This window comes from Rhinatrema bivittatum, chromosome 14, assembly GCF_901001135.1.
Source record: "Rhinatrema bivittatum chromosome 14, aRhiBiv1.1, whole genome shotgun sequence".
NCBI classification, from domain to species: Eukaryota; Metazoa; Chordata; class Amphibia; order Gymnophiona; family Rhinatrematidae; genus Rhinatrema; species Rhinatrema bivittatum.
In genome coordinates this window covers 77,354,105-77,371,559 of record NC_042628.1, presented here as the reverse complement: position 1 = coordinate 77,371,559, position 17,455 = coordinate 77,354,105, and the positions used below count along the sequence as shown (strand labels likewise).

The following is a 17,455-nucleotide window of genomic DNA, read 5'->3' as shown; positions in this document are numbered from 1 at the left end:
CTCACAGGCACAAGCAGCAGCAGCTCCATAGTGCATTTATGGTAAATGCCTTTGAAAGTTGCCCTCTAAAGAACATTAGATTCTAATTAGGAAGTTTTAAGGCTGACATCAGCATAGCCAGAGGAAACAGCAAGATTCTGCCAATAGCAGCCTCAACAACTCTGGAAAAGTAGCATGCTAAGTCAAAACAAGCTAAGTCTAAACTCAAAAAAGACAGAAGATACACAAACCCACTCCAGCTGGGAAGTGAGCCTTGATGGAACAACACTAACTCTTAGCTCTCAAGCCCAGAGCCTGCACTCAATCTTGGATTCCATACTCACCCTCAAACACCAAACCTCAGCATCTCCAACAGCTCTGCCATCTCTGCCCCCTTCTGGACGGCACTGCCCTTGTAACTGCTCTTTGAACCATTGTAATCTCCTGCTTAGATTACTGCAAATTGCTCTGTACTGGAATCTCGCAAGTTATAAAATCACGTGTCCATGTGTGCTCGCCGGGCAGCTCGTGCACATGGACGCGCGCGCACATATCTCTTAAAATCTACCCCTAAATGTGTAATCTGCTGTGCTGCACCATAGAGAGCAACTATATCAGTAACTCGCTTTAAACTCCCCAGCTGGAAAAACATCTCACAAATAAACATTTATGATGACGAAGATGACATAAAAGACAATAGTAGACAGCACAGGTCAATCCGCTTCCCGCAGAAGATAATAGTGACCTGACGTGGTGGTAGTTGTGTCAAATAATTTAATAAGCATTGTCTTCCTTAAGCACTGATTTTCACAGTAATCTTTGTCCATTTGTTACATTACTTATTTTTAATACTCACCCGAAACGCCTCCAGTTGGTGAGAATTTGCGTATCCATGTTTCTGAAAGAAAAACAGACAGATTGCCATGATGAAGACATATTCTGCATCTTACTTCAATGTAAAAAGGGGTTGGGAGCCCATATCTGTAAATCTGGAGACCCCTGTTTGCAGTCTTACTGCCAGCACCCTGTTAGTATGATGGCTCCTGGAGGAAGAGCACATCATGGAAAACCCCACTGGGGATAGAGACTGCCACTTTCAGGATAAATTGCAGTAACTGCCTAGCAGAAAATTTGCACAACCAGTGTAAATTTCAAACAAGGGATCTTAGATCCTAGCTCCATGATTAGGCACCTAGTTCCAGTTGAATATTGTCCTCCCCATGTGAGTGATGCTGGAGAATCATCTGACTGATTTCAGGACATAAAGGGAAGAAATCACTGTGTGAACTTCAGCAAGATTCTTAGTGACAATATTCAAAAGTTTTTACATGGATAAATACAGGTTTACCTGCTTTAAAACATGGCTTTATTATTGCCCCCGCCCAACTACCACCTTACTTTGGGTAAAACTATCCATACTGTTTCACATGTAAAAATAAAGTCAATTGAAAGCTGCTAGTGAAAGAGGGCCGTGTTGTAAACTATTGGCCAGCAAGCAACACACAACAGAGACAAGAGTAGAAAACAGTGAAATTTAACAATCAGACACATGGTGGCATCAATCTATAAGCAACATCAATAACATCCCTCTTTTCTTTGTTCAGTATATGTACAACTTTCAATTGTCTAATGCCCTACAGATAGTCTTTTAAAAGGATTTGAGTGTTGACTCCTGCGAGTGTAGATGGAGCTTTTCTGTGCATGCGACTGCTGACGTCTGTCTGGCATCAGTGGGCTCCTGACCATCATGCTTGGCCTCAGAGTTGTAACAGGTAGAGATGTGCATCTTTTTTTGTGTTCGTGTCGTTCTTCGTTTTTCGCCCGCCATGGAAAATGTCGGGTTTTTTGGTTTGGGTCTTTTTTTTTTTTTTTGCGAAAATCGATTTATAGTTAGTGCGCGCTAACTCCCATTAGCGCGCACTAACAAAAACAGTTAGATTTTGTTACTTTTTTTTAGTTTTTGTTAGTGCGCGCTAATGGGAGTTAGCGCGCACTAACAGGGAGTTAGCGCGCACTGACTCCCGTTAGTGCGCACTAGTCGGAAAAACGAATTTTTGCAAAAAAAACGGGAAAATCCAGATCTTTTTCGGGCTCCCTGAAACATGCCGAATTGGACAATTTCATTGAAATTTTCCAATTCGGCAAAAACGATTGCATATCTCTAGTAACAGGTATGCTTACTTGCTCAAGTCTTCAGTCAATACTGTCCCCTACAGATCTCCTACTCTGCATCCCTGTGTATGAACTTGAACAGGAGGGATTGCTTGATCCTTCAGTTGATCCAAGGGTGATTTGTGCAGAGCAGCCTTGGGAAGTTACCTGTTCAGACACTCACAGATCCACAGGATTAAGGTGAAGGAACTCGTTATCACCAGAAATGAGTGAGGTGGAATATTTTGCATGCAGGTTCCCTGTTTCTGATGACGCGTGCATTCTCCCAGTAAGGGTTTCATGTGGATTGGTTCACCATTGCACAACTCATTTCATTTCAGCTTTTTAAAATTTCTATTCTGCACATTACAACAGTTGTTCATGGTGGATTACAAGAGAACATAGGCAAATGTCTAGCAGATACATCATAGCTTGAGAAAGACTTGCTTCTTAGTTGCAGCCTTTCTGATACATCTTTTATCAAGTAGTTTACTAGCTACTGGCAATAATGTCTTTGGTCTTCTTGGCATCAGGCACTGTGCTGAACTGCCTTCCATGCCTTCTGCTGGTGTTTCTCCAGTGGAGTATAGCTTTCCATGGGTCTTTGCCATCCCTTTTTGCTTTCTTCCACAGGTTTTTCATGATCTTCCCAGCTGATTCGGCTAAGCCATTGGCTTGTGGGTACTGTGGTGAACCCTCAGACTCCTAATTAGTAACAAATCATTTTAATTGTAAGCATGCAAATTGAGGCCAGTTTTCCAAAATTATTCAGTTTGTTTGAGCAGAACTTGTAAACAGTTTTGCAGCCCTTGATTCCACAGATGTGTCGGGGAGCATTTCCCAGATGTCTGAATAGTGATCAACAGGAACTCTTTACCAGGAAAGTTGAATAAGGCCCTTCTGACAATCTGCCAAGGCCCTATTAGTATGTCATGCAGCATCATAATTTCCTTCCGCTGTTTGTGTGCATATTCATTGCAGATGTAAATGCTGACAAAGTCTTTGATCTCACCTTACATACCACCAGTAGAGGATATGGCTTGCCTGTGTGTAACCTGCTTCCCCTCCGATGTGTCTGGACTATATAAGTATTAGCATCTCTAATCACAGCAATCTGGGGAGTCTGTGCATAGAATGCCATTTTGTATGCAATTTCATCCCTGAATAACCAGGATTCCCTTATGGTAGCTGGGGCTTCCTCCTTCTTTTCTGGCCAACCATTTAGGGCAACAGGACACATTTAGTATTCTTTGACAATACTGTTTTGCTATTGCCTGGATGGCAGTCCATATATTCTACAAATGTGATTTAATGCTCACCCATATCCATTCCAGGAGGAGGCTGCTGTATTCCTGATTCAGAAAATAAAATGGACAATTTATTTTATTTAAACATATCTGACATTTTAATTCCTACTCAGCAGAGATAGAAAAATGTGTTTTGCAGCACAGTTAACAATTGTTACACGACTTGTCTTCATTTATTCCTGACTATACTCACTTAGACAATGTGGAATTTTTAAATAGGAGGCTTCCCGGACCATAAAGAGTCTACATAGGACAAACAGGTGGGATTAAAAATCCAAATGAAAGAATTTCTTAGCCCAAAAGCAGGAATTGTAGTCATTGGCCACAGATTGTTTAGGAACAGGAAAAGAGGATAAACATAGGTGAAGGGGTAGCTGGGGCCATTGCCATGCGGTTCTTTCTTTCTATTTTGGGGGAGTCGATGCCGCTTTGACTGGCAGCCCCGAGTTGAGATGGGGGTCAACACTGACACCTGCTCAACTTCCCCGTTTGGCCATGACTTTTTCGGGGGGGGGGGGGGGGGGGGGGGAGCAAGCAGCCCTTTAAAACAATGTAATGGAACTCTCTACCACCAGACCTCCGGAAAGAACCTTGCTCTATCGCCTTTAAAAAGAGACTGAAAACTTGGCTATTCGAACAAGCCTTCTATCCACACCAATAATTTTACTCTAAATCGTCCCAAATATGTGCACCTTGTAACGTGTCTACTGAATATTTAGCCAGGTCCTTTCGAGTACTACATTATTTATTGTATCTTTTTGTTTTTGTTCCTTTTTTGTTCTTTAATCCCCAGTTACTTGATCCAAGTTTATCCTCCTGTTCGATGTAATTGCACTCTGTCTTGCCTGTTAATGTTATAATATAAACCGAACTCATATGTAACTTTGCTACATGAATTTCGGTATATAAAAATGTCAAATAAATAAATGTCAAATAAATGTTGGTTCTGTGATGCTGGGGCCACTATCACGTTAAAGGGCCACTCGCCATGTTCTTTTGTCCCATGGTGATTGGCCACGAAACAAAAGAATGTGCCATATAGCCACAATATGTTTTTGGGTGGAAGAGTCCCACTATTGCAGGAACACTCCTCCCCCTTCCCCCGTGAAAGTGGGAACCCTCTCATGAAAATACATCACAGCTCAGTGCACCCAGGGGTTAGATTGTAAGCCCTTTGGGGATAGGGAAATACCTACAGTATCTGAATGCAATCTGCTTTGAAAGTGCCTGAAAAAGCAGAATATAAATGAATGCATGTTTAATTTTTTCAATAAATATATTAGATGATTCTTTGTGGTACTGTGTTGGGTGATTCCATTGGTTATTAGCTGTATTCCAAATAAAACTGCATTCTGCACCAAACTGAAACCATGGGGCAGAGCTGTATCTAGTATGATGTGAGCGCAACAGCCGCACCGGATGTACTGTATCTAGTTGGGACGCAATATCTTTTTATTTATTGAATATTTAAATTATTTTTATTTGTTATTCAAAAGAGAAGGAAGGGGCCACAAATTACTAATTTTAAAATGAAAGCAGGGCATTTTTTGCAAACTTTTTATTCAACAATTAAATTGACAATATATAGAATAATGTCTTACAATGAACAAGGTAAGATGAACTTGGATAAATAAATAATAATAATAAATTATAATGAGCAAGGCGAGTATAATTTAAATACAATTTAAATACAATATATTTTGAGGAAAATGAGAGTAATTGCTGGTATAATTGCTGGTACTGACTATGTCGAGGCTGATGTCGATAGTCATGAGGTTCAGAGCTTGGTTATTGGGGTTGAGAGAATGCTTGGTTGAACAACCAGGTCTTGAGTCTCTTTTATTGCAGTAAATATCACCAGATCTTTGTTTCTTGACTATTTCCACTGATAATTTAAATCACTGTCTAGCTGATTGGTAACTATAAAAATCAGATGTTTGAGTTTTGTGAAGTCACAAGAGAGATGCTTTGCATGATGGCTTACTGATAAGAGCCAGATGAAAGGAAGAAGAGAGGCTTAGACTATCCTATTCCTTATGAAATCATCAGGAGGAGCCAGGAGAGAAGGTATGCAAAGAAGGAGAAACCGAACAAGGGTCCACCTCCCACTACATGTTTCAAAAGTAATGTTTTCTGTTTGAAATTTTTTAGAACATTCTGCAAAGTTTTCATCTTTGGAAAGCTATTTACCATAGGCATTGAGAGAATTTCTATATCAGATGTTAAAAATTGTGAAATTTAGCAATTCAGTTACATTTCTCTGGCTTGTTTGAAGATTTTTAGACATTGACAAAAGAAATAATATCATAGCACAAAACAGAGGTCCCCATTTATAGAACAAATCAACATAGACCCACCAGGGGAGAATATATGGTATAAATTCAGCAATCCAGAGGGGGGAGCAAGATGGCGGCATGAACTAGACGTGCTCAACCACTCCGCATCTCCTCTGCTGAATTACCTTAAAGATGCCTTCTAAACGCAAGGGGAAGGTCCGAGTCTTCCCCCCAGACTCTCCCCTTCCCCATGGACAACGATTGATCATGGCCTTCGGATCGGCTACACTTGAGGGGGTGCCCAACCCGCTGCAAAATCCGGTGAGGGAGCACCGATTTCATCAGGGAAAGTTTCTCTGAGCCCCCCAGATCTGTGGCTCCTACTGGCGCCTGGGACTGCTCCTGCTCCAACTCTGACCGCGGCGCGGGGCAGTGACGCATCCTGTGCGACCACGGGGGGGAGGGGGGAGAGTGGAGTTCGGCTGCTGGCAGGTCTGCAGTCCCTGTCAACGCCGGTAATGTTGGATATTGTTCAGTAGGTGATATTTTCTGCCACTTCCTCTCCGCCTGAGACTGAAGGGCAGAGCCCTGAACTGGAAATGCTGACCCAGAATGTTGAATCGGAGATACTTCTGATGGTCGGGTCGAATCGGGATGTGTAAGTAAGCCCTGTCAAATCAAGAGAGGCCGGATATTCGCCGGAGCAAACAGCCGCTATGACCGCCCTCAGGGTCTCCTTCCGAAAATGTGGTACCCTGAGGGCCCGGTTGACTCTCTTGAGGTCCAAGATGGGACAGAACGAACTGTCCTTTTTCGGCACAATGAAGTAAATGGAATACTGGCCAGTGCCTTGTTCCTCCACCGGAAATTGCAAGTATGGCCCCCAGCTCCTGGAGCCTGGCAAGAGTCTGGCATACAGCAGACCTCTTTTGGTGGCCACAAGGAGAGACTAGATACAGATCCGGCGGATCTCTAGCAAACTCCAATGTGTAACCTTTCTTTATTATTTCGAGGACCCACTGGTCCAATGTGATTATGGCCCATTCCTCCAAGAACAGTGAGAGACGACCACCTAAGTTTGGAACGGAGGAATGAACCGGCCGGATCTCATTGGGAGGCGGGCTTTGCGGTGGAGTGTTGTGGATTACCTTCTCGGAAGGCACGACGTCCCCAAAAGGACTGAGACCAGGCTTGGGATCTGGAGGAATTGCCCCTGGAGAAGGCACCACGCGCCTGAGTATTATACCTACGCTGGCCCTGAAGCGGGAACATGTATGGAAAAAGGACTTCAACTGTTTCGGGCGGTCCTCCGGCAGCTTATGGACCTGTTCTCACCAAAGGACTTAATAAGCTGTTCCAGGTCCTCGCCAAAAAGCAACTTGCCCTTGAAAGGGAGTGTGCCCAACTGAGACTTAGAGGAAGAATCTGCCGACCAATTGCGCAGCCAGAGGAGACATCTGGCCGACACAGCTGAAACCATCGCTTTGGCCTGCACGCGGAGTAAGTCATAAAAGGCATCCACCCCATACGCTATAGCGTCTTCCAACCGTTCAGCCTGCTCCGCCTCTGCAGATGGGAGTTCCTGGGTGCTGAGCAATTGTTGAACCCCCCTAAGGCTTGCTCGCTGCATGAGACTGCTACATGTCATCGCCCGGACTCCTAAGGCCAGGACTTTGAAGATATGCTTGAGGTAGAACTTGAGCTTGTGGTCCTGTATGTCTTTCAAAGCCGTGGCTCTCACCACCGGAATAGTGGTGTGCTTGGTGACTGCAGACACAGAAGAATCCACCTTGGGAATTTTAAGCATCTCCAGGCAATCCTCAGGGAGAGGACAGAACTTGTCCATAGCTCTCCCCTTTCGTAGCCCTGTCTCGGGAGCTTCCCATTCCCGGAGGAGCAGCAGCTTGTGCATGGGATGGAAGGGGAAAGTGCGTGGAGCAGCCCTAAGTCCCACCAGGACCGGGTCCATGTGAGCCGGCATCGTGGCCATGATCGTATCCTCCAGAGGAAGCTCAATCCCCAGCTCCTGAAGGAAGAAAGGAATGAGCAGCTCCAGCTCTTCCCTCTGAAATAAGTGGAACACTTGGGGGGGGGTCATCCCCCTGCAGAGGGGGGCAGGCCCCATCAAATCCGCATCCAGATCCTGAACTGGTGCTACAGGTGGGGCCAGAGGATCCGGGGGTGGAGGGACCCTCGGTACCACCCAAACCCGGACGGACCCCTGCGCGTCCGGCACCGCAGGAGCAAGTGGGGAGGGGGAGGCCCTGTATGGGATTTCTCATCCTCTTGCAGGCTAGCCAAATAAGATTTGTGCATTAATAGCACAAATTCCGAAGAAAAACGTGGCCTAGATTTCCCGGAAAGGGAGGGCGGAGGGGGAGGTGAGGAAGGGTCAGGGTCTCAAATCGGGCAGGGAAACATGAAAATTAGACTCCTCTGCTTCCTGCAACTCTGAATCAGGAGCTGCTGAGATACCCAAGATGGCCACCGTTCTCGCGGTTTGCCGACTCGGGAATGGCCTGGCCATGTGGTGAGAGGACCGCCCCCGGGTCATCTGCTTGCTCGCTGCCAGAGAGGGACCCTCCCCACCTGGCAGGCACCCCGAGCACAGCCGTTCGCAGGAGAGCCACGAAGCAGGCCCCCCCCCCCCCCCGCAGGCCAAACAAAGATTGGAACGCGGCATGACTGAAGTAAAAAAAAGTGCCGCGAGACAGAGGAAAAAAAAACAACGGAGCTGTCGGATGCTGAGGAGCGGGTGCAGGAGAATGAATCCTGCTCGCTCCTTAGCTAAATATCAAAAGGCTGCCAAGTAAACAGTCAGCACTGAAGCTGAAGTGCCTCACACTTGTACTTTTTCTTCTTTTTTTTGGTTTTTACTTTAAAAGTGCAGGGGAATGATCATCCCTGCTGCCACAGCCAGGGAATTGAGCATCCTAGGAGACAGTGAGGCAAAGGCAGCTCAATAGGGGGAGTGACTGGACCACCAGTATCACCCCAAAAAGGTTCACCGGGAAAGGAGCCTAGGCTGCATAAAACAAGGGGTGAAAACCCCCCTAGGCCCCCCAAGAGCGAGGAGACAGCGCTGTCTCCTGAGAGAAACAGAGTCTGTTCAAAAGTCTGACAGAAATGTCACTCTATATATCCTTTTTTTTTAATTTAATTTAGAGAGAATAAAGATACTTGCTTGATCCGACAGAAATAGAAGAAAAGAACCCAACAGGGCAAAGGCTAAGGAAATAAGCCAGGGAACCTCAGGGTGAGCTGTCGCATCTGCTGGAGACAGACAAATACTGAAGAGCTGCAGGGTGGGCTCTGTCCTGATATAGGAGACCCTCACAGTTTTGGTCTGTCTCCATCTACTGGACAGGAGGCTCAACCCACGGGCTGGACTGATCCGGGTACGTACAGGAAAAATAAGTTTATCTGGTTAAATTGTTCAACCAGATAGTAAACAAATATCGGGGTAGATTTTCAAACCTACATGCAGGCATACATGTGCGCGTGCACATGTACATCTGAATTTATAACATGCGTGTGCAAGTGCACGCTTGTTATAAAATCAGGGGTCGGCGCATGCAAGGGGGTGCACACTAGTGCATCTTGCGTGCGCCAACGCCCGCAGCCTTCCCCCGTTCCCTCCCCCTAAATTAACCTTCCCACCCCTTCCCCTAACCTATCCCCCCCTAGCCCTATCCTAAACCCCCCCAAAATTTTAATTTACCTTCTGCGCCTGCCTCGGGGCAGGCGCAAGTTGTGCGCCCCCGCAGGCTGCTGGCATGCGATCCCCCGGCACAGCAGCAAATGGCCGCTGTGCTGGAGGCCTGTGGCCCCGCCCCCGGACCCCCAACCCCGCCCTGCCCCTGGACCACCCCTTTTGTAAAGCCCCGGGACTTAGAAGCATCTCGGGGCTTTATAAAATAGGTCTGGCATGTGTAGGGCTTTTAAAATCCGGCCCATTGGCCTTCAACGTGTCATGAGAATTTTCTTTTAACTGAATTGAAATGTACACTCGTTAAGAGCCTACTCTACTTATAGCAAGTTTTAAGGTTAACATTGGCATAGCAAGTGGAAGTCTGGTATTAAGGACCATAGTAGACAGCACAGGTCATTGCACTTCCCGCAGTAGATAATAGTAACCTCATGTGGAAGTAGTGATACCAGGTAACTGTCAGCATTGCCTTCCTTATGCACTACTTTTTCACAGTAGTCTTTGGTGTTGTCCATATGTTACACTGCTTTGGTTTAATACTAACCTGGAACACTGCCACCTGGCGAGATATTGTGTATCCATGTTTCTGAAAGTAAAACAGATAGGTTACTATAATGAAGACATATTTTGCCTCTTACTTCAAATCTGAAAATCTAGAGACCCCCCCAACCTGGAAGACATGCACATCATGGAAAACCTCACTGGAGCTTTAGACCAGTCCAAACTGAGGACAGTTTTCAATATGCCGCATAGTGGGAAAATCTGCACATACTTTTATACCTGTGCACTTTTAGCCAGTTTTCAAAAAGAAACTACCTGATTACTTTCTCTTTGAAAATTGGCAAACGTATACTGGTATTAAAGTGCCCACAATATTTACTCCTGCTAATATATGTATGCAAATGCCAGACATCTGAATAATAAGACAGAAGAGTTGGAATGTATAAATACGTATAGATAAGAACCCCAAGTGAAATTAATATCAAAGAGAAAACATTGTAAATTCCGCTGAAAACCTATCAACCTTAAAGCAAACCAAAAATGTTAAGGTATGACCTTCAAAGTAGCACTCCAAGACTGCATCTATAAATCAGATGACTGATGTTCTAGATGGTGCTATCAAACTAATCATGAGGTCAGGGCATTTTTTTGAAAAAAAGTAATGCCCAACTCTTCAGAATAATGTTTTGTAATTTTTGATACACATAAAATCAATTTAAAACAACCTTCACACTTGTCTTTTAGAAGTCTTTGTTGAACTTTGCTGAATCACCCAGAACTCCCTGGGAAAGGCTGGAATGGAGAGAACTCAAATTGCAAATATATTCCAATGCTGTAACTCTCTGCTTCAGGAAATTTATAATTATGCAATAGCGTCCTCCATTCCTAAAAGAATATCGGTTAAAGCTGCTCAGAGAGTCTTCTGGAAGCCTGAAGCGTAGGTGTAATTAACAACTGACATTCCAGCATTTCCTAGGAAGTTATGGGTGAGTCAGCAAAGTTCAATGAAGACTTCTAAAAGATAAATGTAGACTTTGTTTTAAATTGATTGTATGTGCATCAAAAATTTAAAAAAAAATTATTATTGTGAAGAGTTGGGCATTACTACATTTTTTTTTATTTCCCTGACCTCATGATTAGTTTGATAGCACCGTCTGTAACATCAGTCATCTGATTTATAGATGCAGTCTTGGAGTGCTACTATGAAGATCATACTTTAACATTTTTTGTTTGCTTTAAGGTTCATGGTTTTCCCTGGAATTTATCATTTTTTCTCTGAGCTAGAATGTATGGCATTACACAAAGATATAGACCAGTGTTTCCAAACCAGTGTGCCAGGGCAGACTGATCTGCCTTTAGACCTGTAGGGAAACAAAGCAGCAAAGCTGTCAGAAAAATATCCTAGGCACTGAGAGGGACAAAGCAGCACAAAGAGTGGCATGTACATGCCAAGAAACCATGAGAAGTGCAAATCAGTCACCTACAGTGGCAACACCACAAGGTGTAGAAACTGGGATATGACAACAAGGCAGAGTGACGGCAAGACCCACAAGGTGTAAAGTATAGGGTATAGCAGCAAGGCTGAATGGCAGATAGACCCCCAAGGTGTAAAGCTTGGGGTCTGGCAACAAAGCAGAGAGGCAGCAAGACCTCCAAGTGTAGCATCAGGAGCATGGCAGCAAGGAAGAGTGGCAGCAAGACCTCCAAGGTGTAGCTTAAGGGGTATAGCAGGAATGCAGATTGGCAGCATGACACCCAGGGGGTAGAGTCTGGGCCATGGCAGTAAGGATGAGTGAGATCAAGATCCCCGATATGTAGCAAAATGCATGCAGCAGCTAGAAAAAATAGCAACAATACCCCAAAGGTTTAGCATTAGAGGCGTGGCAGCTAGGTAGAGTGGCGGCATGAGCCCAAGATGCTGTCTGCTGTCTTACCACTTACATGGAAATTCTGATAAACCCAGCAATGGCAGACTGATTTTCAAAAAGATCAATTTTTCCATCAACTCTGGCAGCAGCCTGGAATGATGAGAGCTTCCAAAATGTCAGCCTCTGATGCTACACCTTGGGGGTATTGTTGCTATTTTGTCTAGCTGCTACATGCCTTTTGTACATGTTTGAGAATGTTGCTTTCACTCGTCCTTACTGCCATAGCTCAGACTCCCTTGCAATTGAGAAGACAAGTTCACTGAGCATGCTGGTTGGTAGTTTAGAAAGATAATGCTGAGCTACCTTGGCCAGGTCTGGCCAGACTGCTGAATTGTGTGCCCAATATGCCACTGGATCTGTGGTTATGTCCTTGATTGGATCTGTTAGACAATATGTCAAAGAGGTTTCTGATAGATTCTCCTTTGCTAGGTTGGGGCAAGGGTCTCTGTTACCAGCAGCCTTACTTACTTATTGCCTGCTAGTAGAGACAATTCTATGGAGCAAAGTGGCTTTGGCATACTAAGGTGGGGGAGGAACTGGTAGCGGACAGGGTGCTACTCATGCACATTAATCTCTGGGATGACCACTCTTTCCTGCACTACATCCGCACTGCACTTCTGTCTTTGGCACTCCTGTTCACACACCTTAGTCACCAGTATCTCCTTCATGTAAATAAGATGATAATTTGCTGATGAGACTGGAAAGTGAAACTTCATTTCTATTACTACTACTATTTAACATTTCTATAACACTACACGACATTCACAGCACTGTACAAACATACAGTGGATCACAAACATGCCAAATATGTAAGCACTGTTTTCTTTCAGAGGCTTCAGTCTCTCTTGCACCTACTGTTACAAGGAATCCACAAACTGCAAAACCTCTGTTTTCATTTCTTCTTGCTCCTAGAAACCTTCTAGTGTTCTCCATAATATTTACTATGAGAATAGGCCCACCCAGGATGGCACTTCTGGAACTCAGATCCTCCATGGCATCCTTGAAAGCTTTAGGACTTGTATCAACTGCCTCATTACTATCCAGTTATGATGTCCCAGGGCATGATCCACACCTATCTCCCTTTCCAAAGACAGATATCGAAGGGGTGTTTGCTGATCTACTAACTTCTGCAGCATAAGATAGCTGGAATTCCACTGGGTGTCAACATATTAAATCAGATGTTTTTAAGCATCCCAAATTCTTCCTCCTTCTCACAGAAAAGCTTTCCACCCTTCATGCTATAATGAAAATACCCTATTTTCCTTGCACTTCTCCATCAGTTCCTTCAGAACTGGAATCCTGTGGTTCTTGGACCCCTGCCCCAGGACATCCCTCACTGCCAGAGGCAGCAAGTATGCAAAGCAACAGATTATTTATTATGATTTTATTTTGTCTGATTTTCTCCACTGTTGTTCTTTACTTGTTTGAGTATGTCCACTTAAGTTTCCTATCTTAGTCTGTTTATTCATTTAAGAGCAGATTTTTAAAGCCCTGCACGTGTAAATCCTCCAAGAGGCCCAGCCATGCGCGTATAGGCCGGAGCATGCTCAAGTGCTGGACCCCTTGGAAGGGGTGAGACGGAAGGTGTGATTTGGGCAGGGGCAGGCCGGGACAGTGCCATTGTTTGGCCATCTGCCAGCGCAAAATAGAAGGTAAAAAATGTTTTAAATTGTTTTTAGAGGGTAGGAAGGAGCGGGAAAGAGGAAGGGAGGTTAGGGTAGGGGGGCAGGAAAGTTCCCTCTGAGTCCGATCTCTGGAGGCTAGAGTGGCAGACCTGGAGGAGCTGGAGACAGAGAGGTATATAGAGGAGATCTTCAGGGACATAATAAAGAAGTCCCATCTCCATCTCTCTGTGCTACCTTGGAGGAAAAAGGTCACCTGGAAGGAGAGCGCCACCTTGGTGAAGAAGGTAGCAATCCTGTAGCTAGCACCTGCCCTCAAGGTGATGTAGCATCCTTTCGCACCAAGGATAGGTCTCCAGGTACATGTGCCCAGGAGGAAAAGGATAAGACAGCTGTTATAGTTTGTGATTAGATTATTAGGAAGATTCAAAGCTGGGTGGCTGGTAGATGTGAGGATTGCTTGGTAACTTGCCTGTGAGGTGCAAAGGTGGTGAACCTCACACAATACATAGACAAGATTTTAGATAGTGCTGGGGAGAAGCCAGCTGTCTTGGTATATCTGACAAAGGAAAGTGCAGGAGGGAAGTTCTGGAAGGCAAATTTATAGTTTTAGGTAGAAAGCCGAAATCCAGAAACTTCAGGGTAGCATTCTCTGAAATGCTTCCTGTTCCACGTGCGTGACCTGAAGCAGGCGACACTCGAGTCTCATTGCGTGGTTGAGACAATGGTGCAAGAAAGAGGGCATTGTATGATGAGGTAGATATAATTAGCATCTCAGAGACTTGGTAGAAGGAGGATAACCAATAGGATATGGTAATTCCAGGGTACAAATTATATTAAAATTATAGAATGGATCAAATTGGTGAAGGGGTGGCATTATATGTTAAAGAGAGCATTGAGTCAAACTGGATAAAAGTTCTGCAGAAAACTCCCTTTCAGCCCCACATATACTTATTGTCCGCATATCCGACTGCGTGGAACTCGGCGAGCAGAAATTTAATTCATCAACTAATTTGTACTGCACGTCAGGCTGTGGCAGCACATTGGCGTAAGGAGAATCCACCCACTGCACAAGTGGTGATAAGGAGACTTTGGACCGTGCACTACTGGTATTACAGGAGAGCCCTCCAGATGGATAGGGTGGCTGCCCATATGAAAATATGGGAGCCATTCTTGAGGTGGTATTCACACTATTGATGTTTTCTTAGAAGTGCTTAGGATGGGATCACAGTAGCACTGCCCTATGTCATATGCCTATTGTATAGTATGATATTTGCCCCAAAACATCAGCGGAATGGGAAGGGGGGGGGAGGGGAGGATATGGGGGGTTAAAGGGTATAGAGAACTAAAGAGGAAACATTTTTGTATGGTATTATTGTTATGTTCTTGATCGACAATGTTTGATAATGTTTCGTGTTGGCTGTTGGTATTTCTGTTATTGCCAATAAAAAACTTAAATTACAAAAAAAAAAAAAAAGTTCTGCAGAAAACAAAATGTAATGTTGAATCTTTATGGATAGAAAATTCAGGTGAAAAGGGGAATAAAATAATAATGGGGTTGTATTATCGTCCAACTGGCCAGAATGAACTAACAGACAATGAAATGCTAAAAGATATTAGAGAAGCTAAGAAAATCATTTCAGTTAACCCAGTATTGACTGGTGAATGCTCTATCATCAGGACATTCTAAAAAAGTAAAGTTCCTGGATGGAATAAATGAATGCTTCATGGAGCAGCTGTACAAGAACCAACAAGAGGGGAAGCTATTTTAGACCTGGTCCTTAGAAAAGCACAGGATTTGGTGTGAGAGGTAACAGTGTTGGAGTCACTTGGTAATAGAGATCACAACTTTGTCAAACTGACTTCATAACTGGAGAGAGTGCACTAAAGAAATCTACCGAGGCAGCGTTTAACTTTCGAACAAGGTGACTATGATAAAATGAGAAAATGGTTAGGAAAAAACGGAAAGAAGAACTGCAAAAATTAACAGTTTAGCTCAGGCATGGAAGTTGTTTAAGAATATCTTCTTGGAAAACCAGACCAGAAGTATTCCACACATTTGAAAAGGAGGAAGGGAGGCTAAATGACTACCAACATTGTTAAAAAGTGAGGAGAGAGAGGCTATAATATCTAAAAGAACATAAGAACATAAGAAGTTGCCATGCTGGGTCAGACCAAGGGTCCCTCAAGTCCAGCATCCTGTCTCCAACAGAGGCCAAAACCAAGCCACAAGAACCTGGCAATTACCCAAACACTAAGAAGAACCCATGCTACTGATGCAATTAATAGCAGTGGCTATTCCCTAAGTAAATTTGATTAATAGCCATTAATGGACTTCTCCTCCAAGAACTTATCCAAACCTTTTTTAAACCCAGCTACACTAACTGCACTAACCACCTCCTGAGGCAACAAATTCCAGAGCTTTATTGTGCTTTGAGTGAAAAAGAACTTTCTCCGATTAGTTCACTGCTCACTAAATCAAGCTCACTAAATCAAGGTCACGTTCCCGACTGCTCACTAAATCAAGGTCACGTTCCCGACTCCCTCAAACAAGCTATCTTGAAACCTCTCCTAAAAAAAACCCGAATCTGTCTACAGAGGAACCAGCGAATTTCCGTCCCATCGCTAACCTTCCCTTCATCTCAAAGATCTTGGAAAAAATAGTAAATAAACAGCTCACTGATTACCTTGAAGAACACAAAATTCTGGCACCATCTCAATATGGATTTCGAAAAACACTTAACACAGAATCACTGCTGATTTCCCTCATGGACTCTGTTTTCCTAAGCTCAGAAAAAAGACAACCTCACCTCCTCATTCTCCTCGACCTTTCTGCAGCCTTCGATACGGTCAACCACTCAATCTTACTTGACCGATTAGCTGCAATTGGTATTTCAGGCACTGCCCTAGACTGGTTCCGTTCATTTCTCAACAATAGATCTTTCAAGGTAAAAATCAACAACAAAGAATCACAGGCAATCAGTTCAAACATGGGAGTTCCACAAGGCTCATCTCTCTCCCCAACCCTCTTCAACATTTATCTTCTACCTCTCTGCTTCCTCCTAGCCAAACTGAAAATCAAACACTTGGTTTACGCGGATGACATACAAATCCTCATACCTATTAGGAAATCCCTTCAACTGTCTCTAATCTTCTGGGAACAATGCTTTCAAGAAATTAGCGCACTCCTCACCAAACTCAATTTAGTCATCAACAAGGACAAAACTGAATACCTCATCATCTCCCAGGAAGATAACTTCATCCACAGAGAGATCCCATCCATTATAATTGATCAACCACAAAAAGACATCGCTTATCACAATCCACTTACACCCATTCTAGACAGCCTAAAAAATATATCCTACGTAAGAGACTTAGGCGTTCTTCTGGACAATCAGCTGAACCTAAAAAGATTTGTAAACACAACCAAAGAATGCTTTTTCAAATTACAAGTCCTGAAAAGCTAAAACCCTTACTTCATGCTCACGACTTCCGCCTCGTCCTGCAATCAATTATCCTTACTAAAATTGACTACTGCAACGCGCTGCTACTTGGTTTACCAGCCTCTACCATCAAGCCTCTCCAGATGGTACAAAATTCTGCAGCCCGGGTCTTGACCAATTCTAACAAGAGAGACCACATCACGCCCATCCTCTACAATCTCCACTGGCTTCCAATTAAATATAGAGTCTCCTACAAAGTCCTGACCCTCATACACAAATCCTTAAACAATATAGCACCAATCGATCTTACCCATCAACTACGTACCATTAAATCAACAAGACCAATCAGAAAAGCCTACCAAGACACTCTGGTCATCCCTCAAGCCAAAACTCCGCTAAGGAACAGGGCTTTTTCCACCGCAAGTCCTTCCCTTTGGAATTCACTGCCACCTGAACTCAGACAAGACTCTTGCCACCAGTCATTCAAGAAAAAACTGAAAACCTGGCTATTCAGCCAAGCATTTCCCTGATTACTAACA

The 17,455-nt window shown here is 44.1% G+C and overlaps 1 protein-coding gene across 1 annotated transcript in view; it reads right to left on the bottom strand.

The window, feature by feature from the left end:
* LOC115075937 (IgGFc-binding protein-like) overlaps positions 1–17,455 on the bottom strand; it is a 400,171-nt gene that overhangs the window by 317,001 nt on the left and 65,715 nt on the right. Inside the window, exons 5-7 of the mRNA XM_029576916.1 lie at positions 9,967–10,008; positions 3,450–3,482; positions 836–877 (exon numbers count right to left, since the gene is read on the bottom strand). Coding sequence (XP_029432776.1) covers positions 836–877; positions 3,450–3,482; positions 9,967–10,008 — 117 coding nt within the window. The remainder of the gene's footprint in view (positions 1–835; positions 878–3,449; positions 3,483–9,966; positions 10,009–17,455) is intronic.